At 38.2% G+C, this 27,517-nt stretch overlaps 1 protein-coding gene across 3 annotated transcripts; it reads left to right on the top strand.

Moving 5' to 3' along the window:
* The first annotated feature begins 463 nt into the window (after positions 1-463).
* fam83f (family with sequence similarity 83 member F) lies at positions 464-27,265 on the top strand. Of its 3 annotated transcripts, XM_023959010.1 has the most exons (6): positions 1,033-1,121; positions 14,284-14,382; positions 14,607-14,774; positions 18,789-18,910; positions 24,629-25,338; positions 26,033-27,265. In XM_023959010.1, exons 3-6 carry the CDS (start codon positions 14,622-14,624, stop codon positions 26,077-26,079), a joined length of 1,032 nt encoding a protein of 343 aa, XP_023814778.1. In that variant the 5' UTR covers positions 1,033-1,121; positions 14,284-14,382; positions 14,607-14,621; the 3' UTR covers positions 26,080-27,265. The 3 variants fall into 3 exon arrangements, with proteins under 3 accessions (XP_020560610.1, XP_011476796.2, XP_023814778.1); XM_020704951.2 differs by lacking the exons at positions 14,284-14,382; positions 26,033-27,265 and having other exon boundaries at positions 464-1,121; positions 24,629-24,857; positions 24,940-25,090; XM_011478494.3 differs by lacking the exon at positions 14,284-14,382 and having other exon boundaries at positions 469-1,121.
* The last annotated feature ends 252 nt before the right edge of the window (positions 27,266-27,517 follow it).

Genomic DNA, 27,517 nt, shown 5'->3' with positions numbered 1-27,517 from the left:
TATTAGTGAGCAAATATTTCTATTCTCGTCAAGAATTGTTTACATTTTAGCTTAAAGTCATGTTTAACAGAGATAAATATAGATGGAGGTTAAAGACCAAAAAGAAACTCTCAAAGGTCACGTGACAGCCCCCTAGACGTGAATGATATCTCTCACGCTCCCATCAAAATAAATCATTTCGCTTTGACTCCGCCCCTAATGCTCTACATTTCGACTAATACCTTACTTGTTTATAATAGAAAAAAATTAAGTGGTGTTTAGCATTTTAGTGTCTTAAAATATACAGACACTGTACACATACATAGTAATACATAAACTTGGTCATTAAATATTAGTAGCACATTAATAGATGTTTTAAATGTAACTTATAAATCCATCTCTTTCCATTTCTTTTTTTTTCAGTTAGTGTCACACAACAAAAACTGCAAAGTAAAAATAGCTCGATGCAGGCTGGATTTAAAACCTCATTTTCATTTTAGTTATCGTTATTCCAACGGTCTTGAAGGCATCACGATTTCAACACCGGGCCCCACCTCTGCCGCTCCCGGCCAGGTGACATTTCACTTTAGATATGCCGTCATACGAGTGATCACTGAATAGAAACTCTACAGAGGCAGTTTTAGAGGTCCAGAAAAAGCATAAAAAGATAAGCGTCAAACCAAACAATGGCTGAATCACAGCTAATGGTTCTGGAAGATGGGCACATCGGAACCAGGATCCCAGAATCTAGACCGGAGTTTTACTACAGTGAGGAGCAGCGCGTGGCCATCGAAGAGCTGCTAAAGAACGGCGATGGCGCCTTCAAAACGCGGTTAAAAGAGGACAAGATGATAGACTTTCTGTCAGCCAGAGAAATAAAACTATTGTTGAGCTCCTTCCGGCAGTATGACACGGAGAGTGCCAGCAGTACAAGTCCGACAGACTCCCACGCAGATTCTGGAGTCAATTCCACCTACTGGCCGGAGACGTCGGACACGGAGGTGCCGTCGCTGGAAATCGGCTGGCCCAGCGGGGGGTTGTTCAAAGGGGTCACCCGGGTGGCCGTTCACACCCATCCACCTAAGGACAATGGACCTCACCTCAAGGAAGTGGCGAGGCAGCTCATCCAAGAGGCTTCAAAGGTGAGAGCTTGGATCAGAAAAAAGGTTCGCTTGATAACGTATTTTACACCCACAATGTTCCAAAAATGCTACATAAAGATACATTTGAGAGAATGTAAAACGTTGGTGACAATTTTTATTCAAAAAAACAGAAAAAATAAAAACCTACAGAGACCAGTAGTTTAAAGCCTGTAATATGAAAGTAGTCATTCTGGGGGATTTTTTATACAGGGCAACAATCATGACTCACCTGGGTTTTTTTTTTTTTTACACCACCTGACTTTCTATAAATGCATCCACCTTTTTGTGAACACAGTGGGATAAATCCTAGGTACCTTTTTTTTGCTGCTTGGCGTTTTAAAACAAAAATGGTGCATATGGTGTTTTTAACATATTCTTGTGGCATTTTTCTGATGATGGGGGGAAAATAATAATAAAATTGAGATAAGAGCTGCATTGTCGAGAATTTATTTATTGAAATCTTTGTGAACAAGGAGCACATGAAACACTGCCATTGGAAAAATCTTGTAGGTGTGAAATAGAGCCTACAAAAGCTACACCACAGCAGCTCCCTGCGCCGCTCCATTCTGATGCATTCACTTGCAGACGAATATCCATGAACATCTTCATATTCCTAGTCTGAGCTGGTATCTGGCTCCACCATTTTTTTGCACCTGTAATGCTTTACACATACATCCTTTGTGTCTTTGGTTGGTGTCAACCCTTACAACACCGTCTCTTAAACAATGTGCTGATATTTTTTTTAAAAATCCTTTTATTTTTCTGTCAAAGACCTACCTGACTTCAAAAGTTTTAAAGTCCCACTCCGATCATCTTTTGATCTATTTTCAAAGCATTCCTAATTGTCATATAGTTATGATTATGCAATTTTTCTTTGGCTAAAATTAAAAAAAAGTGGTTTTCTAGGACATAAATTCTGCAGAGCGACAGGAGTTAATTAGAAATTCCCCTTTGAGTTGTGGGCGGGACCATTGTTGTGAAGGAAACTTATCCCACCTTCCCCTCCCGGTTACTAAGAGCTCTCTGTTTACACACTCTCCCGCTAGCTTACATCCCCTCACACAGGGAAGCAGGAAGCTTGTGGCCTGTCCTGTGTATTTACATCATCACAAATAAGCTCTTTTTCAAACTTAATTTTTTTTGTCTGTTTTACAACGCTTTGAATAAAAATACTCAGAAATGCAATTTTAAGCCTAATTTGCTTTTATGTGTCCTCCATCAACAGAAAAATGCCACAATAACATGTTAAAAACACCAAAAACACTTTTCCCTTTAATTTTTGCCTCAGTGATTTATGTCCCTTTTTGTCCTCTTTCTCTTTCACTCTTTTTTTGTCCTACCGTTACTCATCTTTCAATGAGTGTTATTTAACTATGGTCTAAATCAGAGGTGTCCAAACATTTGGCAAAGAGGGCCAGATTTGCTGAGGTGAAAATATGTGAGGGCCATCCATTTTCTGCATTCTTTGAACCCTTAAAATACCACCAATCCAAATTAAAAATTATACAATTTTTTTTTTGCAACGATAAAAAATAACTATCAAAACCTCACTTTAAACTTCTAGATGTAAATTGTGTGAACAGGAAAATAACACAAATAGGTAACTTATTCAGAAGTGGTTTTGATCACAGAAACAATTTTATTCATTTTGTCTACTGTTGACATTTTAGAAATGAGCTTGAGTGTGTCGCGGAGGAGTCAACGGCTTATGACAGAAAAAAGCCAATCACGATAAATAAATCATACCCACTCTTAAGAAAGTACTGGGGGGCATGTTATCGATTGTATGACAAGAGCCTGTGGGTAGATGGAATAGAATATCTTTTTTTATATAGCACTTTTCCCAGAAAGAACCTTGAAGTGCTTTACAAAAGGAGCATAAAATCAAATCAAGACACAGAGAGGTAATAAAATACAATAATAATAATAAAACAAAACACAGTAAAATGTAGTAAAGCAAGGAATCAACTAAAAGCTCTCCTAAATAAAAAATGTATTTACCCGAGATTTAAAACACTCAATGGAGTAAATCTGATGCAACAACAATGGGAAGGAGTTCCAAAGAGGAGGAGCAACGGCTTGAAATGAGAGATCTCCTCTAGTCTTAAAGCGGGTTTTTGGAACTCTTAAAAGATTTTGGTTGGAAGACCTCAATGATCGGGCTGAAGAGTATGGGGTAAAAAGGTCAGATATGTATTTCAGAGATTGACCATGCAAGGCTCTAAAAACTAAAGGTAGAACTTTGAAATCAATTCAAAATTTGACAGCTAACCAATGTAAAGCAGACAACAGAGGAGTGATGTGTGTCCGTTTACTGGTTCCTGTTAAAGCTTTGATGCAGAGTTTTGGAAAAGCTGAAGACGGTTAAGGGAATGTTTGTTAAAACAGGTAAAAAGAGAGTTGCAGTAATCGAAATGAGAAGAAATAAAAGGTTGCATAATTGTTTCCAGGTCAGATCGAGACAAAATACTTTTTGATTTTGCCACGTTCCTCAGATGATAAAAACTGATTTTTAGTATCCGTTTGAGTGACCTTCCAAGGACACAGACTTGTCAAACAACACCCCAAGATTTTTGAGGCATGACTGGACAGAAGAGCTCAGAAACCAGAGTTGTTGCCTGATGGAAGGGATTTCATGTTCTGGGGCAAAAATCAATGTCTCAGTTTTCTGTGTATTTAAGAGTAAATGATTATTGCTTTTTCATGTGTTAATGCTCATCAAGCAACTCGACAAATTTTGTAGTTCACACTAATTATTTTCTGGGAAAGAACAGTACAGCCGGATATCGTCCGTATAGTATTGATATGAAATTTTTTCTTTCTTAAGAGGAATCATACATAAAATGAATAAAATATGGCCAGGTACAGAACCCCGGGGAACGCCACCACTTATTTTTCCAATTGCAGAGCTTGAGGAGCCGACAGCCACATTAAAAGTTTTTCCACTAAGATACGAAATAAATCAATTTAAAACTGACCCAGAGAGACCGTAGTCATTGTGAAGACCTTCATTTAAAATTTTGTGATCTACAGTCAAAAGCAGATTTCAAGTCTAGAAGTACGAGGACAGTTTACTGGCCCGAGTCAGCTGCGATAAGCACATTTTCAGAAACTCTTTGGAGAGCTGTGTCAGTGGAATGGTTCTTCTTACAGCCAGACTGAAAATAATCTGATATATTGTGTTGTTCTAGGTACAAATGTAGTTAAACAGTGACCACTTTCTCCAAGATTTTAGAAATAAAAGGAAGCTTCGAGATTATTCCCCCCTTCTGCAGTCTGTTCTCCAACCTGAAACCCTCTCAAAATCTCTGTCAAATAGAACAGAAGACAGTCTACCCTTTCTACGTCGCAGTTCATCTTTCCTAGTTTAGCTCATTCTTTCAGGGCGATCATGCTGCCTTTTTTGAACAGCGCACCCTGTTCTTTGTCCTGATTGGCTGGAGACCTTGTCAATCAATCTCCTCAGTCCGTGCCGTGTCACCTGTACAGAAACGCGGAGCTCTTCAGATCTACAGAAATCTGTGATCGATCAGATCTTTGTTTTCAATCTAAGATCCTGGATCTAATTTCTAGGAAGGTTTGAGAATTTAAACAAGAGAGAAAAGGGTGAAAATATTTGTGTGAGAAAAATGTATTTAGGCAGTAAGTATTTTTTAATCAGACTCCGTGGATTTCACTGATCACGGTTATTTTTAGAACGTAACTCCTGCAATAAACGAGGAACTCTGTACTGGTGAAAAGGTAATGCAGAAACATGCGTAGCTGCTGCAGAAGACATAGAAATTAGCTTTTTTTCATTATTACTGGATGAGAAACAGACACGCAGGACACAGCGCAGCTACGCAAATTGTAAGACGTGTGGAGCTGCAGCCCTGTCTTTATTAGGATTATGACAGGAGAGGATCGATTATTTGTTTTTTTTTGTGTTTTTTTTAAAAATGTATCAGTATATTTTACCTGAATTTTTGTCTTTGAAAATCAGAGAGTTTGGCAATTGGTCATTGCTTTATTTCATTAATAATGTTATTTATTTTATTAAAAAGATCATGAATGAATGGAACTTTATTCATACAGCACTTTACAACTCCTTGAAGGTACCAAAGGGCTTCACAGTGAAAAACTGATCTAAAATGGGAACAAAAGTTTTAAACTAAAAACTCTAGAATGTTCTGTTTTAGAATATATTTTCAATCCAAGTGTTTTTGTCTATATTCCATGTTATATCATTCTCAGTCCACTCATCTGCTTGGGGTCCGGCCTTTCTATCTAATTTTAGAACTCAATGTGGCCCGCGAGTTAAAATAATTGCCCACCCCTGGTCTAAAGTTTTTTGGATCTGACAGGTCTTTAAGGCTTTTTAAGAACATGATTTATTAAAGCATGCTTTAAGAAGTTGGGGACTGATCCTGAGTTCAAGGAAAGATTAATGAGGTCAACAACAGTAGAACCTATACTCTGGAACACTTTTAGAAAGACGGGTGGAAATTATGTCTAGGGTTTGATCCTTTTCAGCAGAGAATGAACGTCCTCCACTGTCACAGGAGAAAAATTTGACAGTTAGCCTGTGAAGGGTCTGAGAGGGCCGAACACTGGCTAAAGGGGGATGTTTGCTCCAACATCCAAAACCTTAGCTAAGAAACGGTGAAGAAATTAACTACAGTCAGGCTTGTTGAAAACAATCTTAGGATTTTTCCTATTTGTAGAAATAAGTTTGCAAAAGAAAGCTAATCTGACCTCTCTTATCATTTAATTTAGAGAACAGATCAGATCTTTAAGATGCAACCTGTGTACTTCCAAATTTGTTGACTTCCATAAACCCTCCACTTTGTAACAAAGCCTTCTGGAGAAGCGGATTTCTTCATATATCCATGGAAAAGACATTTTAGGAGAGGCAATTTTCACTCTGACAGGAGCAACCTCATTCAAAATGGTCACACAATGACTGTTAAAAGACTGCATAAAAGAATCGACATCATAAAAACTCTTAAAAGAATGAAAGTCAAACAGGTCAATAAAACCATCAGAAACAGTCTGATCTAGAACACAACGCTGAGATATAAGAGGAGACCGAGAGGGTGAAAGAGTGAATGACATAATAAATTAGATCCAGCTGTGGTTACTTACATGACTGTTTTTTACACAATGCTAAACAATATCTAGGCATAGAGAAAAGACCAGGTCCAATGTGACATGGGTAGGACCTGTAACATGCTGGATAAAATTAAATGACTCAGTTAAAAATAATATTTCTGATGCAAAAACACAAGAAGAATCATCAAGATGAATATTAAAATCACCCACTAAAAGCACTTTATCAAATGTGATAATACTAGATAAAAACTCAGCAAACTTGTCCAAGCGCCAGGAGGTTGATAAATTATAATCCAGTAAAACAAAGGGTTAGATCCAACCTTATAGATCAAAGTTCAAAAGAGTCAAAGTTCAGTTTGGTGCTGGGGAAAAGGTCCTGATGGATGAGAGTCAGTTCACCCCCACCCCGTCCAGATGAGTGGGGGGTGCTCAGCATGGAGCAGTCCGGGGGGCACATTTTGTTCAGGTAGATGTGATCCGTCTCCCGCTGCCATGTCTCCATGAGGCACAGGAAGTCCAAGATCCGATGAGAAATACAATTAAAATAAAATTGTTTGAAATGGACCGCGCGTTCAGTAGCGCAAACTTGAGTGTGTCCATGGTGACCCCACACAGAGGTCATTGATTGCGTTTATCCCTCAGTGGCGCGGGTGGGGCGAGCAGGGCCTGCAGGCGTTTGACAGCTCCTCGAAGCCGGTGACAGGTGTCAGCCAGTTGATCGCAGGCTCCAGCGAGTGGTGTAAGGGGCAAAAACTGTTGAGCTCAGTGAGCTTTGCCTTGATGTGTCCAGTAAAACAACATAAACAAGTCTTTAAGTACATGATTTTGCCGCTTCTTTTACTGCGGCGACGGTGGCATCTTTTCCACGGGGAAGGGGCCCCGGGAGGGCGGCAGAGGAATACTGAAATTCTTTCCAGAAAGGTGGTAAAGATTCATTAAAGATTGGAAATCCAGAAGCGACTGTCAGTCATACACCAGTAGCCAGGTTGCTTTATGTGTAATACTTATCAAAAACAACAAAAGCATACAAACAACAAGGGACAGACGGCAGGCCACACACAATGGCGCCATTTTGATTCCACTTGCTTCCAAATTGACAGAATTAATTCTGGGCTGCAATAGGCCCATGCCTGGTCTAAATGCTGTGTTTCTTCCTATTCATGTTCCTTGTAAAGACAGATTTGCAGGAAGCAGAGTGACTTATGCAATGATGTTTTTAAGTGCTCCATTATTTCACATTCTTTTTGTGCAACATTTAGTATAACCTACATTCCAAATTAATTAACTTTAGTTGTCTCCATACAAGGATACTACCAGTTACAAAATAGATACACTTCAAGACCATGGGGCATCAAAACATTTGACTGCTAGTGTAGGGAGATAAAGCCATTCATTACAGATAGCACATCACATTAGTTTAAAGCTTAGTGTTTCATTTCTTCCATCAAAACAAATTCATTTTTTTATGTGGGGAACAAAAAGTCTTTAATTGTTTAACAGAGCAGTGGTTGCTGCAAATGTTATGAAGCCTGTTTGTATTTTTTTAATGTATTCCTGATTTAAACTTTGGAGAGGTAAAGCAATCCACAGTTTCTAAACTAGGCTTTGCCTTGAAATAGTTTTAACTAGGTTATACCATCCACTATTTGAAAGGTAACTTCCATTTTTTTAAACACTTCTATATGTAATTTGCTTCTGAACCCTCTGTTTTCTCTAAAATGCCATAATTATATGTATAGATCTTTTTGACCTGCTGTAAAATCTAGGAATTCTTTAGTTTGTTAGCTTTATTGGCATAATCTTGTGTATCTGATTGGAGGTCAGGAGAAGGATAGGACTAAGTGACTTCCTGCTTTTGAAAAGAAAGACTGCTATCATTTTAAAGAACCTTCATGTAGTAAAAGTGCTCAGAAAGGTTTTATGAGGGGCCGTATAAGACATTATTTATTCTGAACCATTCACATTCATACATTCTTGCTCTCACAGTCATATATACTCTCTTTCGCATACATATATTCTCTTACACATCCATATATTCTCTCTCTCACATTCATACATTCTTTCTCTCACAGTCATATATACTCTCTTTCGCATACATATATTCTCACTTGCACATTCATATATTCTCTCTCTCGCATGCATATATATTACTTTACACATACATACATTCTCACTCTCATTGTCACTCTTAAAAAAGAATGTATGTATGTGAAAGACAAGTATATATGAACGTGTGAGGAAGAGTTTATATGTGTGTGTGAGAGAGGAGTATGCATGAAACGGAAGTGACTTTGGATGAAAAGGAAGGCACTTTGAATGAAAAGGAAGGCACTTTGCATGAAACGGAAGGCAGATGATTTCTCGTGCTCTGATTGGACGAGAGGCCGCCACCTCCCATTTTGAACACCCTCTAAACCCTATCACTTGTACTGACTCATAACTATTAAGGTTACACAACTTAAATGTCATTTTGTAGTTGATTCAACTATAAAGTATTAAGCTCTATCAAGATTTTTTCAAATTTAACTTAACAGTGCTAAATATTTTAAAGCTTATTTGTATCTAGCACTCAAAAATTTTAAGATCCCTGAAGTAGCGTCATGACGTCATCACGTACTGGTGGGAGGGTCTTTCGTTTTCTCTACGTTAGCTCAGGTGGCCATGTTGGATTTGCCGAATGCGAGTAAGCGACGTTTGAAATTGAAAGTCGAGCATTTTATTTTTCTGCAAAGCGTTGCGATTTCGTCCCGCTTCAAGACGCCCCAACCTCGGGTTTTTTTTTTCATCCGCCTCATCGCTGATGGTGCCGTCTTGTCTTCAGCCCTGATTTAATTTGGTAAGTATCGTTCATGGTTTATTTTGAATGAATGCTTTAAGAATGCTCTTTATACTACCGTAAATGTGGTTTACTGTTGTTTAAACATATGTGTGTTACGATTGTTTTAGAGCTTAATGTGGCAATGCATACATGATTAGTTTGTCATATTAGCAGACGTATGGCGAGCCAAACCCAAAATGCATTTCTGCCCGTAAGTTACGACAGTGATGAGGTTTTTTTTTTTTTTCAGAGGTAGAAATGATCTGTTATGCTGCAATCACACTAAACATGATCCGCGTGTGAAATTCGCGTTGGAGGCCTCTGTCTGTGGCTAAAGTTTGCTGCTGGACATTTGTCCAAAAATGTCACTCAAAGCCTCTAACGGTTGTGTGGGAGGAGCTACCGCCAACAGTTTTAAGCCTGGTTGCTACATGGAAGCATTGGGTTTTGAATGCAGCTTTAAGCTTTTATAAATCACTGATCTCCGTTATAAAAAAGGTTTTTGTAAAAATAAATTAATCAACGTGCTCGTGTTGTGTTCAGGTACCGAACTACAGAGTGTTCAGTGTTTCACCTCAGGTAGACGCCAAGGCCAGCCAGGTAACTTGTCTCCTGATCAGTTATTTGTCTAGAGCTATTTTAAAAAAACAAAAAATGCAATAGGTTGTGTAGTGCAATAAATGTTTTTTGATCAGAATATAATTGAAACATTTTTTAACATTGAAAAATCTCTTTTGGACTTTTTCAGATACTGAACTTCAGAAACTGAACTTCAGAAAGTTCACCAGAAAGTCACCATTTCACCAGAAAAGAGGTGTCAGTGGGTGAGTTTTATACTTATTTAATATATTCATCCTGAACTATTACCATTATTAGATTTATACGGCAGCATGGAAACATTTATGCACATTTTAACTAGCCAAAGGTCTAAATAGAGCTGAAATTATTTACATTTGAACTAAACATATTTAGATTGCAGGCTGAAGGTGGCACAATGGAATGGAGGTGCAAGTTGTGTTCTGTTACTTTGGCACTATGCAGTACTACATATAATACTGCAGTACTACATAGCAAATATTCCAAAGTGTTTCCACTGCCATGTATGTGGAGACACTTTGGAATATTGTCATGTCTTTATGACAGTATATTACAATAATAAAATGATGTTGTATTAGCACCATTCCATCATTTGAAACCATGAAAACTCATCTGTCAAGATCTGAAATGGATTTATGTAGAGTAGATGCAGTCAGAGGAAATTGTGCAGTTTTTACATGTTTGTGTAACTTAAAGCTGCCCTTTTCTGAGACTAAGTCCACCAAAACAGACAGGAACTGGCCAGCTTGGTTAGGATTTATGACCTCCAGGTGAATTTCTAATGTGCATAATTCAAAAACGGATAACAGCTGTAAGAAGCCAAGGTGTAACTTGCCTTAAAAATGACTTTGGGTCTTTGACCTGAAGTGGATCATGACATAAACACTGTATTGTACTCTCACTAGAAATAGACATCTAGAAAAGGTATCATTTTATTATTTCTTAAAGTTCCTTAAATAAATAATGGAAGTGTTTGCTCTGCATTTGCTTCAAAGGTAATGGATATTTCTTTTTATTCTTTTAGGACCAGCGTGACGTGAACATGAGACGGGCACTTGTCCTCCTTGCACTTCCTGTTTATCTGCATGAAGATGCCTCCAACTTCTTCAAGACCTGTACAGTAAGTGCAAACGACTCCCTGTCAATGGTTTTCACTAATCCTTTAATATTGATTGAGATTTTATTGAGTGACATAATAAATGGGCAATTGTTTGTAGTTTGTAAACTGAGTGATATTTTTAAATGGTTTTAAAAATGAGATGGAAGATGAGACGAACATCAGGGACTCCTGATTGGAAGGAGTGGGAACATTTTCGTTTACCTTTTTCTGCTCCTGATCCATCATTATTTGAATAAAGAAAAATGAAGCTTTAGTCTTAAATTATTTTATAAATGTCCTCCTTCAGAAAAATGCTAAAGAACTTTTTAAAAACACAATTTTAATTGGAGTTGGTCCTTAAAACATCATAGCCAGTTGATTAAAAGCTAACAGAATGTTAGCATGAAAAGATTCCCATTGACAGATGGCAGGAATGTCAGTTTTGGACATTAGTGTGATGAATATCTTTGAGGGTCTGAACTCATCTGTGTTTTTTGTTTTGTATTTTCCAGAATACCAGACCTCACAGACACTGCTGTGGGTATCTTCTCAGTTGTCGTGGTGATGCTCCTGATGCTGCCGTCAGTGGTCCCACACATCTGGCTGACTAATCTCTTCTAACTCTTCGGGACATCTATGCTCTGGACCTACAGCACCCCAAAAAACTTGAACTTGCCTTCATATTTATTCAGAATGCTGTCTTGAGCCTTGAGGACAGCAAACCACTGAAAGGACCTTTATTGACGCTGAAGAATGTTTCGTTGAGTGAGTCTTCCAGAATGGACTATTTGTTGGTTTAAGTGTTATGTAACTAATGTGTTTTGTTGTGATCATATGCTTTTTCTGCCGTACAATACAAAACCAACTCTTTTTGTCAATATGTTGTGTGGCACTCTTATAATGCAGTTTTATTGCACTTATTGTTTCTTCATCCTCTTGATATTTGTGCTTTTTTTTAAAGAGCAATTAAAAAAAGTGTATTATGCAATCACTATTGTGTGGCCTTCACGTTTGTTGGTTTTTATCAATGTTAGCCTTTAAAATGTAGTGGGGCAGTATCATCTCTATCTCCGTTTAGAATACATTTTAAGCTGAAGAATTTTAAATATTTTCAATGCTACACATTTAATGAGTTAAAGAATTTATAAAGCATTTGAGTGAATTTTACATATTTTATGAGTTGAGTAATATAAAAATATAGTTACTTAAAGCGTTTTTTAGTTGGAAAATATTAAAAACTTTAAGTAAATAATCTCTCTTTTATAAGTTGAGGAATCTTAATATTTTTTATATGAAATAATACAAATGTAAGCCAACTGACAATATGAATTTTAATAAATGTTAACTTAAAAGTTTTAATAATATAACTTAACTGTTGCGTAATCTGTTACACAATAATTTTTAAGTTCAGTCAACTCGCTAGGGATTACAGTGCAGACGCTAACATGAACCAGCAAGAAATCCCAAATTAACAGACTTGTGGTGTGGAAAGGTATGTTTTTCAGCTAGCAGGAATAATCAAAGTATCCGTTCTCTGTTTCAAAATGAGATTGCCACAAAACCGTATGTTATCTCATACTGGAACAGCTTTGGATGTAGAATTCAGTGGGAAAAGGTTTCGACCCTGCCACAAAAGTATTTCATCACCAATAAAATCAGAGAAATTTCTTTCAAAATTCTTCACAAATTTTATCCAGTGAAACATTTCTTTACTAAGTTTAAAAAAGATCTGGACATAAACTGTTCATTCTGTCATTCCTCACCAGAAACTGTGCCTCATCTTTTTTGGTTTTGCTCTTTCACTCAACTATTTTGGAAAGATGTGATACATTTTATAAGAACTCATCTATGTGAAGATTATAGATTATTTTACGAGCATATTATTTTTGGATATTTTACACAAGAAAGACTTAATGCAGAAAAAATATATGTAGTTAATTTACTTATAATTATGGCTAAATACTTTATACACAAGTGTAAATATGCCAACAAAAAAAACGTGTTTTATGTTTTTCAGAAAGAAATGGTTTTGTATGTGAACAGTATTAAATCTTCCACTAACAAAAAAGCTGTCAGAACAGTTGAAACATGGTCTCTCCTGAAACTTTAACAGATTCCTTTGCCTTATTATTTTTGTTTTCTTTTTGCATAACCTGTTTTACATGGTTATCATTATGTTTTTTTTGTTCATTCTCATGGCGAACGTGAAGATTGTATTTTGCACACAGTGGAGTTTTGTGTTTGGTATTTTGTATGTGCAAGATATTGTTAATAAAGTTTATTTTTTTTAAAAAAACGAACCGGCAAGAAGTAGCCACGGGGGTCCTGAAGCCATCGGAACCTTAACAAATATTTCATCTCCACCTCACCGTTGCCTTTTTTAAGAAATGACAGCTGGTTTTCCCACATTTATATGTAGTTATGGATCGAAAACAAGAGGAATTTGTTTTAATGTAAATGCGTGTTCCAGCGTCTACAGGAAGTGTCGCCCATAATTCACGCAAAGGCTCATGGGGGCTAGGAAGAAGGTGGATACGGATTCTCTGTTTCGGTGGCACTTCTATTACCATTATTGGTATTTGAGACATTCCTTTGTGTCTCTAGAGATGCAGACAGATTTGTGACCACTTGAGGTGAAGATAAAATACTTCTTAAGGTTCCGATGGCCTTCTTATTGGTTCGTGTTAGCGTCTGTTCAAAATGGGAGGTGGCGGCCTCTCGTCCAATCAGAGCACGAGAAATCATCTGCCTTCCGTTTCATGCAAAGTGCCTTCCTTTTCATTCAAAGTGCCTTCCTTTTCATCCAAAGTCACTTCCGTTTCATGCATACTCCTCTCTCACACACACATATAAACTCTTCCTCACACGTTCATATATACTTGTCTTTCACATACATACATTCTTTTTTAAGAGTGACAATGAGAGTGAGAATGTATGTATGTGTAAAGTAATATATATGCATGCGAGAGAGAGAATATATGGATGTGCAAGTGAGAATATATGTATGCGAAAGAGAGTATATATGACTGTGAGAGCAAGAATGTATGAATGTGAGAGAGAGAATATATGGATGCGTAAGAGAATATATGTATGCGAAAGAGAGTATATATGACTGTGAGAGCAAGAATGTATGAATGTGAGAGAGAGAATATATGGATGCGTAAGAGAATATATGTATGCGAAAGAGAGTATATATGACTGTGAGAGCAAGAATGTATGAATGTGAATGGTTCAGAATAAATAATGTCTTATACGGCCCCTCATAAGGTTTGCTTTACTTTTTGTTTTCCTTGTTGATTTTTTTTATTGTCATTTAGACCATTCTTGTATAAGAGGTGGAGTTCTTGGATATAAAGTGGTTAACTTAATGTTGATTACCATGTTTAAGTTGAATAATGTGCTGACACTCCTACTACAGTATTTTCCGCACTAGAAGTTGCTACAGCGACTATAAGTCACCGAAGCCAAAGGATGTGTATTAAAGAGGAAAAAAACAAAATCCTGGTCTTGCTATGCTCTTCCATTTGGTGGGGTCAATGTCCTGTGCTACTTTGCAGACTGGCCTGCCGCCTTCACAGGCGGACAGCGCATGAATAAACTAGTCCCTCGCCAGATCGCTTTGGACTGCAGCAGGCACATGAGGGAAGGCTCTTCTTGTAAGTGCTTCAATGTCATAGGCCAAAACCCGGAGCGGCTCATCTCAAGATGAGGCCGAGCCTGTATTTTGCTGTAATAAAATATAAAGAATTGTAGCAATGGCTTTACTAGCCCTTTGTAAGCCCTATGTGCGCACAAAATGAGCATCAAATGTTATTTATTTCTGTTTAATGCATCCATTTTAGTAAGTATACTTGACTTGACTTTGTTGGGTTTCTTGCAGGTGATTGCAATAGTAATGGATCTGCTCACAGATGTCCAGATCCTACAAGACCTAATGGATGCAGCTTGCCGCCGCTCTGTACCTGTTTACATCTTGTTGGATCGACAAGGCGTGCCGCACTTTCTAGATATGTGCTCTAGACTTCAGATCGGCGCACAGCATCTTTTAGTAAGAGCAGCTCTTTTCTTTGTAGGAAAAAAATACAAAACAACAATCTTGCACGAAATTACTGAGACTGACAACAGAACAGGTATGGCATGTGTTTAGGTGGATTCAAACTGGGTCGCACAGACTCATGAATGGGTGAAGAGTCTAGATAAATTTGACCGTGATTAATTTATTGAGGATGGCTGCACGGTGGTTTGCACTGTCACTTCTTAGTGAGAAGCCCCTGGTTTAAATCCCATCTGCGAGTTTGTATGTTCTCCCTGTGCATGTGTGGGTTTTCTTCAGGGACTCCGGCTTCCTCCAACATTGCAAAAACAAAAGTAAATGACTGATTGGTGACTCTGAATTGCCCATAGGGTAAATGTGTATTCATTGTAATGATTGACATTCTCGATAACCCATTGACTGCCCATAGCAACTGAACTGAGTGACCCCTCCAGCCTAGCGTTCCAAATAGGTACCTGCTTACTCCTAGAAGCCAAAATAACATAGAATTCTATTTAGAATTCATTATATTTATCAGAATACCTATTCTTGCTCCGATGCCTTTTTCTTAACATCTTTTTGCTAATCCTGGTTCTTTGTTCATGACTTTTTCTATTGCAAGTCATTGTAGTTATAAATTGACCAATCAGATGCCACAGTAAAAGCATGTGGTGCTTACTACCTCTCATCTTGACAGATTCTCCTTTAGACGGGCCTGCACATGTACCATCAGTGGTAGGGGTGTGGATTTCGAACAAGCGCATTCATGATTGCCGACAGTAGTTTCCCTAGAAATGTTGCCTCAGATCAACTCGGACCAATCACTATTGACTTGCGCCAGTTGGCGGTTCCCGTATTTTTAGAAACATTGTGACTACATTTTCTTCATTTTGCTGGAGCCAGAGCTAAGGCATTTTCTATGGGTGATATCACAGCCACTTTGTCAATCCCTATAGCCAGTGAATGGTATAACCAGTCCATCAGAGTATAACTGATGGTCCAAGGTACAACCTCCTTTTGCCCTGAAGTAGGTGGAATAATTTCCAGCACCCACTGACTCCACTCTAATTAAGTCTAAATAGTATTCTGAAAGATGGTTTATTGATTTTAGTTTTGATTTTTCACACACTGCAGTCCCAGAAACAAACCAAAGTGCCTGGAAAAAAAAACATGCAGTTCCAACAGCTGTTCACTTGGAGGCAGTACTGTCCAAAGGGAACTTTGACTGTAACAGCTAAAAAATCAAATTGGTTCCTTCTGTTTGTTGTCAGACCATAATATTACTCATTACTGTGTTGACAATGAGACTATCTATCAACTTGCTTATGATTAGCATTTCTTGTCATGCCATGTACTCACTTAGGTTTGCTTCTGCTCTTAGACCTGCGGCACAGCAGACTCTGGATTCAAACTCAAGTGAACTGCACCTGAGTTATTTTGTGAGTGAATTTAGACCTTTGCTCTGAGGCATAGTAAGTTCAGACTAGCTTTCACAACCACAAAATGAAGAGGACTATCAGAAAAAAAACCATTTGAGCTTATTTTGAATGGTTCATTTCAAGTCGAGAATTATAAAATAATCATGAATTCAGCATCAGGAAATTGAATCATTCAGCTAAATTAAATGTGTATGTGTGAAGAAACTGGATTCTCTAGAAAGGACTGTATTAAATATTTTAGGTTCGTACCAGTTTCTTGCACACAGAAATAAATGAATAATGACTCAGAGACAGCTACTTAGCTTTTGTAGATTTACTCCGCACAAAGAGCACAAATTTGTACGCAGGGTTACAGACAGATGAACAGGGTTTTTGCATCAGAGTCCGAACAACAGAACTCAGAAAAAGGCTTGGTCTATATACCTTGCATTTGCATATTCAGAACCTCATCCGATGGATCATGGTGTGAAAAACACACCCACAGACTGTTGCAGGCTAGATGTTCGAAGGTCAGAGAACCTAAAAGTGTCAGATCTCTCTGAGGTTATCACAGACAATTGCCAGACCGCATACACCGTGACACACAAAGATGAACGGGGAGGCTGCTAGAGAAATGTTACGAGACAATATTTTTGGTTGTGCTCTGTAATATAATTTTGAGATGATAATACTTAGTGAATCAAGTTTAAGCCATTAATGTGATAAAAAGTAAAAGTTAGTGTAATAAAAGTTAAAGGCAGTTTCTAACTATTCTTCACAGTATGGCATTATGTTGGTAACTTATTTATGTTTAGTCCCACCCTATATTAAATTCAAAAAGTGAAGGAGATAAATAATGGTGAAATTTTAAAGTTATATTTGTCATATGTGTTTAATCAATGTAGCACTTCTAAAAAAAGTAGATCACTAATGTCAGTAAATGCATATTTAGCATTAGTTTGACTCATTTACACCTGCAATGGGGCAAAAAAGTATTTAGTCACCTGCCAATTCACTCAAAATTTGACAATGCAATTCATTGTTTCATTTACACTGATTAGTCATCCTGGTCCCTTTACTGTAAAACAACCCCAAAGCATGATGTTTCTACCCCCATGCTTTACAGTAGGTATGGTGTTATTCGGATGCAACTCGGCATTCTTTTTCCTCCTAACACATTGAGTAGAGTTCTTACCAGAAAGTTCTATTTTGGTTTCATCTTAGGCCATAGGCCATAAGGCCATAAGACCATAGGACATTCTCCCAATCCACTTCTGGATCATCTAAAGGCTCACTAGCAAACTTTAGACGGGCCTGCACATGTACTGGCTTTAGCAGAGGGACACATCTGGGACTAAGATTTGACACAAGTGGCCCTCATGAAATATCAAGGTCGTAGACCTCTCTGTGGGCCCGTAGAGGCTTACAGAAACATCATGATACACTTACCACACATTTCTAATTATTCCAGCTACTTCAGTGCAAAAGCAGGTTATACCTTGGACCATCAGTAATACTCTGATGGACTGGTTATACCATTGACTAGATATAGAGATGGACAAAGCAGCTGTGATGTCACCCATAGAAACTGCCTTACCTCCAGCTCCAGCGAAAGTAAGCTAATTCAGTCACTATTTTTCTGCAATACGGGCACCGCCAACTGCCGCAAGTCAACAATGATTGGTCCGAGTTGATCTGAGTCAACATTTCTAGGGAAACTAATGTCGGCAATCACGAGTAAGCTAGTTCGAAGTCCACACCCCTTCCACTTGGTAGAATCTGTCAATCAAATGTTTACTTTTACTATCTGATTGGTCAGTTTTTAACTTGAATAACTAGCAATAAAGAAAGAATATCATGGAAAAAATTTGGATTAGCAAGATGATTGGCCCAAAAATGTTTATTCTGACAAAAAGAATGACTGAGTAATAGCAGTTTATTTCACAGTGAAAGTCTATAGGATTTTGGCTTCTTGGAGCCAGCAGGTACTTTCTGTTTGGAACGTAAGGGTGGAGGGATCAATCTGTCCAAGTTGTCTATACTCAGTCTATGCCAATAACCTACTTCACTCTATAATTTTTGCATTAATCACCAAATGAAAAGAAAAAAAGAAGCTTTAATAATACCGGTTACATTGTATTTTGTGTTGTGAAACCAGATTTGAGATCGTTTTTTGAAAAAGGGGGACGATAGGGTTTGTTCCAGCTTCTATCACATTGGCATGAGTGCACCCCAGTCAAATTTCTGTAGTGGTTAGCTTTAGTTCTCCATAATACGATTCATCCTTAAAAATATAATTATCTTTTTTCTTTCTTTAGGATAAGAAGATGCTTGAATTTTTTAATTTAGTGGTTGAATGTTCACTAACATTTTTCACCGTTTAGAAATAATCTGGGTGATTACTGGATTAGAAGATAAATAGTTTGTACATTTTAACATGAGTTAAGATCTTTTTGACCAAAGACCAAAATGGGTAGTGAACCAAATTTTCCAAAATTGTTCAAAAAGTCAGAGCATAAGTTAAATATAAATTTCTGTTTCACTTTGGCACTGTTTTGCTTACGGGATTCTTCATTTGTTATCACCTGACTTGGAGCTTTTGCGGTTGCAGAACATTCGGACCAGAATACTTCAAGGATTTGGCTTCAATTTGTCTTTTGGCAAATTCCCTGGGTCTCTTTGTAATAAATACATGCTGGTGGATGTGGACAAAGTAATGTTTGGCTCTTACAGGTAAGTGTTTGAGTGACTAAAAAACATCTTATTCCTAAATGAAAATCCAATTTTAGCTGCTCAGATGACCACTGTCACACAATCACATTCAGAAAAAACATGCATAAATACATACATTAAAGCTGTCTGCACCCTTGTCATCTTCGTCTTTTGAATCTGGCATTTTTGTAAAGGGTGGAAGAAGTTGAATTAGCAGCATATCTTAGGGTGTATTCCGACTGGACACATTTGATTTGCTTAAAGTGAACCAGTTTGTTTACCCCGATAATCTTGAACTATATTCAGTCAGAATATGCCAAAGCAGACCCTGGTCCAGGACCAGGAACTGCTCTTGGAACCATCTTTCAAGGTGATCTTGGTTCATGTCCAATCTGACTAGCTTTCTTGAGTCTGAAAAGGCTCTTTGCTCAGAGCAGAACAACTGGACCAAAGCAGCTACCGTAGCTGGTCGTCTCGAGATGTAAACAGAGTAGGAATGAAGCAACCGATGAGCTCAATGAAATGTGGTCGGATGAATGCAGGCTCATTAAAACAACGTTTAACATGACACACATTGCTTCTCACACTGTTTTCCTGACAATCTATATGTCATAAACACTTACCAGCTTCACTTCATAGCCGTCTTCTTGCCAATACCCGCCTTGCACCATGCCTCAGCCGTGCCAAAGCAGCAAGGAAAAAGTGATGTACCTGACTTTGATACAGGCATTCAAAATTGGTCAACAAATATAAAGTTTGAATCAGTGAGCTATCCCTACAATAACTGCAAAGCTTTAGACTTCCATAATTTCTGCTTCTAGCTGCTTTGCCTGACCTTGTAATTCCTGGTCAATGACTGAAGAGATCTTTAATCATGAGGTTATGTTTACAAGGTCTGGTTTGAAGCAGAAATGTCCACTCATGGTAGTCTGAATACAACCAAAAACAAGGTTCAGGACTCGATCCTACCAAATTATCGAACTTGGTACGGACCAGCTGACTTTTTCAGTTTGAAAGCATCCTTATTCCCACCCTAAAGTGTTCTCCATGGCTGGTTCTGGCATGGTTAAAGTCAGGAAGGACAAACATAACTAAACTTTTAAACAATAAGTTCCTCATGCTTACCATATATATAGTGGGGGCCATTAAAAAAATCCCACAATGTAATTTCCTAGATTCTGTTTTTTTACATTCGTCACAATTGAAGTGTATGTATGATGAACATTACAGACCTCTTTCATAGGGGTGTCAAAATTCAAGTTCACAACAAAACAAACAAAAACAATAAAACAGACAAGTCCATAGTCTCTGAACAATTAAGTGTCTTAAACTATTTCCGAACAGATGAACATATACCACACTGATAACTACTTTTTATCCCCTGAGAATGATGACTGTATTTTTTCATGTTCTTCCTAAAGATGGATATGTTGTTTAGAGCTGCTCTTTGAGTTGTCAAAAACATTAACTTTTTTTATAATAGAACAACACAAGACAACTGTAACAATTTTGCAGTTTTAAGTTCTTCTTCAAGAGGAAAATGGAAAGAGAACTGCTAACATATGACTAAAATATTGCTAAAATATTAACTATTTACATTTCTATGGGCAGATGACAACTGTGATTTTTTTAAATATTTGGGTCAGATCTGGGTCTGAATACCTCTCTTCAAAGTTTGCCTCTATAGCAGATTTAACATCCTTTACAACTGTTGAATCTGTGTCACTGTGTTTCATAGATGTCAGGATGGTGTGTTGTAGGGGCATGATCATAGACACAGTAGGCTGCTGTTTGGAACTCATCAAGGTTGTGACTGTTTTCAGGGGCTTCAGTACCTGAGATACATCTTCCAGAACAGTCACGTCTTGATCAGAGAGGGTGATAAGGTCTTTGGCATTTTTTTAATGTCTTTTTCTGCAAGTGCAGAATAGACAGCAGCTAGTTGCTCTAAATAGCGTGTGATCATGTCATAGCTGGAGTTCCATCTTGTAATGACATCTTGAACCAGCTTGTGAGGAGGAAGCTGAAGCATGTCTTGTTTTGACTTTAAGATGGCTGCTGCAGTGGTACTTCTGTGGAAAAAAGTGACCACCCTCCTGACTCCGCCCAAAAGACGAGAAATCTGGTTTACTACCAACCCCTTCTGGGAGGCCAGATTCACAGTGTGGGCTAAAAATCCGATTTGTGGTGACAATCCTGCTGTATTTGAGGCATTGACAATGTTCAACAGTTGTCACAGGGATGGTTGAATTTTGTCTGTCCAACTTCCATTCCACTACCACTTCCCTCAGCCCTTCTGCTAAATGTTCACTTGTGTGTGCTTCATCTATAGGGCGAGTTTGAAGGACTGGATTTTGAATTTCCCAGTCATTATTAATATTAATGTAATGTGCTGTGACAGTCATGAAGCTCAGTGTTGCTCTGGATGTCCAACAATCTGTAGTCAAGGCAACTAAATGTGCACTGCTCAGACCTTCAATAACTTTCTCTTTGACGTTATTGTACATGGAGGGAATCACCGTAGCTGTGAGATGCCTTCTACTTCGTAGCGTGGCTCTAGCACGCTAATTAAATGCCTAAAACCGGAGTTTTCCACCACCGAATAAGGTCGCATGTCCACGGCTATGAATACTCCGACGCACGCGTAATTGCATTTACACGAGTTGAGTTGCTAGGAAGTTTAATTCCAAACAAAGACGGAAGAGTAGTTTGTGTAGTTGTTGGTTTAACAGATAAATCTATGTTTTTGTGGTGCCTGCGGAGATGCCCTGCCATGTTAGTTGTGCTGCCCGTGAGAGAATATGGTACACGCACATAGCACAGCTTGCAAACTGTTGTTTTTTCGTCGACAACGGGAACGTTGTCAACATAACACTGGAAATCCAAAATACTTCCACACCAGCGATTTCCATGAAAGAGGAGGGGATTCGAGTTCTGTCGATGGGTCTCCTGCATCTGCAGTTGCCATCTTTTGAATTATCTTTTGAGTGGCTGTTAGAGGAGGTTGACTCGCAGCACTTCAACACATGTTTTTTTTTTCCGCTTTGCAAGTAACCAGACGCAACATGGGGGCATGGCAGCATCGACTATTCCATTTTTTAATTCGAAGTTTGTGACTGTGACTTAATTTCGATCAATTTCGATTTAAAGTCAAAATCGTGACACCCCTACTCTTTCATCTTTTTTCGACTTGCGGATCTGTGAATGTCAAATATTTTTTGCTGCATTGTTTTTTTTTGTGTCATTGTGAAACATCTCATGTATGACATGTATGAGAAACTCACTGGTGCAGGCAGTGACAAGAAGTAGTTTACACACTCATCATTGACATAGCACACAATGCACAAATAGGGTGTTCTACCATTTTATACGGTTGATAAGGTATGGTGTTTTCATCTCTGCCATAAAGTCAAAGTGCGTAAAGACAACTGAGCAGACGTATTCAGGAACTGAGGGAGCAAACCTTACAACCATGCAGGCGCAATTCTAACCGAGTGACCCCGCATTTTACAACTGCACGCCTGCAATACTAACTGAACGGTGATCTTGCACGGTCAGTTCTCCTTTGTGCGCTTGCTTGGATTTGTGCTCGGTATTAAGGGGTGTGTTTTTTTCACTTGGGGGCAGAAACCTTTCTGGTTGATCTGATTGACCGCAATTTGCTGGTCAAATGCGGCGAGGCAGCGGGGTGGGACTTTCATTTCTTAGAGCAGGGGGGGCAGCTCTTGAGCTGCATGCGGCTCTCTGCCTTTTATCATATTTTTTATATACAGTAGAGGTAAGATCGGGCCTAAAAAATTCAGCCCGACCCGACACAGGCCCGCGGGCATTAAAGCCGAACCCGGTCCGAACCCGACCAATTAACTTGATTTGCAGGCCCGAAGCAAACCCGAAATTTCAATTTATCCCATAGTATTTTTGGCAGAAAAAAAACGCCAGATTTCCAAAAGGTAAAATAATCTACATATATTTATGATTTATTTTCTAACAGAGAGTGGTCGCTGCAGCCGCGGACGTAGTCAAGCTCGCTGTTGTGGCATAGAGTTCCGCCGGAAGCGCTGCGCATAGGTTCCTCCCTACATAATAAATGCATTTGCACAATGAAATAACGCTGGAACACAGAATAAGAGGCCAGACAAAGAGAGTGAAAGAGGGATCTTGATGCGCACTCGCTTCATTACGCAGAGAAATACTGCAGCCGTGCGGTGCGTCTTTGCATTTTCAGTTCCCCTGTCTTAAGTTTATCCTTGACTTCTTGCTGCTCCATATCGGGGATACCTAGACAAAATACATGCGGACTTGCGGAGGGAAAATCACATCACGTCCGCAGAGCTGCGGGTGGCCGGCGCCCCCTTTTTCTGCCAGTTGCTGGACCACAGCGTATGTCAATCAACGGGGGGCTGGTGACTGGTGGGAGGGGACGGGGTCTACCTGTGTGTGTGTGTGCGTGTGTGCGTTCGGTGAACTTTCTCCCTCTGAGTAAGAAGCTGGCTGTGCCTTTCGGTTCGTGCGGTAACCGTTCTGACGTACAGGATTAATAAAGAGCTGTTTGACAACCGCCCGCCTAAGGAGCTTCTTTGCAGCCATTACAATATATTTATTAAAAAAGTCAGCGAGAGAGATCCCCGGCCAGTCGGGTTCTGACTCGGGCTCGGGCTTAAAATCTTACCTCTAATATACAGTACTTTCACAACCATAAGGCGAACATTTCTTTTCTCTTAAAGCCTCTAAAAGAAAGTTCCGCCTCACTGCCTCGCTGGATTTGACATCCAAATTTCCGCCAATCAGATCAATCAGAAAGATTACTGCCCATAAGTGACATTCACACCCCTGAATACCGCCCCCCAAGTGACGAAAACGCCCCCTTAACACTGAGCGCAAATCCAAGCAAGCGCGCAAAGGAGAACTGACCATGCAAGATCACAGCTCAAGCATGCAGTTTTAAAAAACGGGGTCGCTCGGTTCCAATTGCGCCTGTGCAGTTGTAAGGTTCGCTTACTCAGTTCCTGAATACGCCCGCTCAGTTGTCTTTACGCCCTTTCACTTTATGGCAGAGATGAAACGCCATAATAAGCTTCTCCATATCAGTGCTGCAGTGTGCAGCTTAGTGTGCAGTGAACTGAGGTAGCTTAGTCAGCTAGTTAGTCAACAAGTTAGCCATCCAGGAACAGAAAATAAGGCTAAAGTGAATGCAAAGTTGTGTATTGCTGTGATTTTTCTAAGCTTGCATAACACACATTTTCTCTGATTAACCCTGAATCAAAAGGACACACTAAGGTCCATCTTTGCAACTCGTGCAAAAAACAGGCTGATATTTTGACGGAGCCCCGTGTACCTATCAGAATCGCTTAAACATCAGTAAACACTACCAGAATGAATCCAGATATAAAGCGCTCCAGATTATATGGCGGACTGTTGTTTTTATAAAAAAAATAAGGCTTTTAGGTGTGCCGTCTAGTGCAGAAAATACAGTAGTTAATAAGTTAAAGCTAGCTAACTAGTTGTTTTGACATGATCCACAAAGTGCACTGCTTCTACGCTTTTAGGAGGAAAAGCAAACACTTCCAAACCATTGTTGTATTTCTTATACCTGCCACTGGGTGGTGAAAGCACTTTGACCTGTTTTTCCAGTGGTCAAGCTTTGTTTTTAATGCATTTCCATTTGACAATCTTGTGCAGTTCCTAACTGTTTATCAGAATGTATTTATTAAACTCACAGTATATTCCCTTTTTCTTCAGTTTCTCCTGGTGTACATCTCGTATGGATCGAAACATGATCACTGTGATGACAGGACAAGTTGTCGACTTCTTTGACAGAGACTTCCGTGAGCTGTATGCTATCTCTGAGAAATTGGACCTCTACAAAGAATTTCACATCAGTCAACCCAACAACACTAGGACTGCCACTGTGCGCTCCAAATTGGAGCCCAAACGGCCACCGCTACCAGCGACCACATCCCGATTCCAGGTCAGCTTAGGGGATTCCAGAAACGTCAACATCCAAGTTCCCGCACACAAATACTATAACCCAAAATACTCACTCCTTTTAGAGAGCCCTCTGCGACCAACAATGTCTCTTCAAGAACTAGGACCTAAAATAAATTCACTTCATCCGGTGATTTCTGAAGACGTGGATGAGAGCAGGCCGAGAGTGACCAGCAGTGTTCATGTGAAAACAACAAGCCCAGTATCTGCTGCTGAACTGAGTGAAAATGTAACCAGTGTTAAAGGAAATGCTCCAGAAAAAAACAAGAAAATGACATGGAAGAAAAAAATCAAGAATTCGATGAGAACTCCTCCATCCACTGGATTTAGTCAAACAGATGAGACCGAAGACCGTTTGGAGTCGAATGTGTCTAGATCTAAAGTGAGTAGGAAGGTTTCCAAGCTGGAGAAAAAAACAATGTCTCTACAAACCGTCAACACATCACATGACAATGGCAGTACCAGTAAGTATCACATATACAGAAATTCAAACATTTACTGTCACGTAACAGTATAAAGAAAAAGAGAGTTGTTTTGTTATACAATCTTTCGCGATGACAAGGAACTGTATTTTGACTTGATTAGACGCAAACGTTTGTCAGGAAAACGTGGTTTATCAGAATAATTGGAACATTTATTTTTCTTCTCTCACCCTTTTTTATTTAATTGTAAATAAATTTACCATTTTTTAGGACTAGAAGTCGCAGCAGCCAAAAAATGCCTAATGAGAATGAAAAATAATAAGTTGCACTTTTAGGAGAAATCTATTTAATAAAATGTGAAAACAAGAACGGACTTTTTATCTTTAAAGGCAAATAATGATAACTGAATATATGCATTCTTCACTATCACATTAATGCTTATTTAGAATGAATCTAGCATATTAGGTGGAAAATATGAACAATTATTCAGATAATCGTAGCAAAAAGAACATGCTAACAAATCAAATAAACTTCAAATCACTGAATTCATTCTTCATCCTCTGTCGCATTGGAACAATTCCACCAAGCCCGGTGTAAGACTTCTTCTTTTCCATTGCTATCAGTAGCAAACACTGACATGTTCATAATATTCAACATTGCTTTATGGGAAACGAGTATATTTCAACTAACTGATGTTTTAGTTAAACTGACCCATGTATTTTCTTTTTGTTCGCAGGTGGTAAAAGTCGGTCTCAAGGAAAAGCACCTTGCAAAGTATCTTGATCTTGACTTGTATATCCTAAAACGTGTGACTTTTGTTTGCCAATGTACTTTAAGATTGGATACATTTAAAGACTACGCGGTGAGATTTGTTAACATTTTGTGCCAAATTATAATTAAAATCTGATTTAATTAGGTTTATTGCTCCTACTAACTTATGAAGGAAAGGTCCCAATATTTTGATTCCTCTGAGAGGTGAACTGCAAAGTAAGTTTATGTATTTATTGAAGTATGTTTAGCCTTAAACCCAATGTTTTTCTTTGAACTTTGCAACTGCTTGTCTATTTCCCAGCACTGTAATGGAAGAAACAAGGTTCCTTTGAACAAAATTTATAACATTTGATTGTCCAAAAATACTAACAAAAGTTAATACATGCCCTAAACACTATTTGTTCTCTCAGTAGGTGAGATTGTTTTCAAACAACCAGAACAGGTTAAAATGGAGCAATTGGTGAGGTTGGATCAAGTTTAAACACTTGGACACATTGATATGCCAAATGATGACTAAAATGACTTTGTTAAAAAAAAGTTTAAGTGGTTAGCATTGTTGTGGAATCTTAAATCAACATCTTGCTAAAAAAATTTACAAGATTATCCACACAAATAAAAGGTTGTTTGTTTTCCTTTTATATTGTAATAGAAGAGACACAGATCCCCTAATAATGTTTGAATTTTAAGATGACAACAGGAGGCAGTTAATGGCCAATTCTAATATATATTTTTTTAAATTCATCTTAATTATGCTAAATAGGAATGTTATACTAGCATTTTTGGAACCAAGCTAACTTTTAAGATTCATGGCAATATTTTACATTTTTATTTTTTAAAGGGGCAATAACTATTATTGAATGTGATGTAACAGAAGTTACATCACATACATATATGTAGTACATTCTAAAAAAAATGTCTGAATAGCATTTTCTTAGGAATCCTAACAATCCGTTTAGTAAGATTAGTAACTTTAAGGTGATTATTTTTTCTAAATCTATGATGATGTAGACTGATTGTTTTATATCATTTAAAGTGTAAAGTTTAAAATGTAAAAGCATTTTAATACAGTCTCCTTGTGATTATAAAATAAAAAGTTGCATTATGATAATTAAAAGTGTTGAACTCTGAATTTTACATTTCTTGATTACTCATTTGTCTTTCTTAATTTTATTTTCAAATGAATCATATTTGTCATCAAGCTGCTAACTTTTATTTGATTACGGTTTTTCACATTTTTTTATTTTTATTTTATTCTAGATTTTTTTATGTTTGGATGTTGATCTCAAAAAGTAAAAGCTTGCTTGGACTTTGATGTGCTGTTACTGACAGAAAAACAAAATAGATGCTGTAGGTGTTTTTCTGAGGTACATCATCTCTAGCCCTTGTGCTATCCTAGGCACTTTAACATTGGGAGTCGGGTCATGTAGACCCCACAAGACAGTGTGCTAAA

Source organism: Oryzias latipes, chromosome 1 (genome assembly GCF_002234675.1).
Source record: "Oryzias latipes chromosome 1, ASM223467v1".
Lineage (NCBI taxonomy): Eukaryota > Metazoa > Chordata > Actinopteri > Beloniformes > Adrianichthyidae > Oryzias > Oryzias latipes.
The sequence above is the reverse complement of the archived record's forward strand: the minus strand, read 5'-3'. Positions and strand labels throughout refer to the sequence as shown.

Excerpts from the sequence above, each read along its gene's own strand:
- fam83f (XM_011478494.3), top strand. The coding sequence starts at position 666 with ATGGCTGAATCACAGCTAATGGTTCTGGAAGATGGGCACATCGGAACC. Across the intron at positions 1,122-14,606 it reads TCATCCAAGAGGCTTCAAAG|GTGATTGCAATAGTAATGGA; the intron begins GTGAGAGCTTGG and ends GGTTTCTTGCAG. Across the intron at positions 18,911-24,628 it reads GTAATGTTTGGCTCTTACAG|TTTCTCCTGGTGTACATCTC; the intron begins GTAAGTGTTTGA and ends CTTTTTCTTCAG.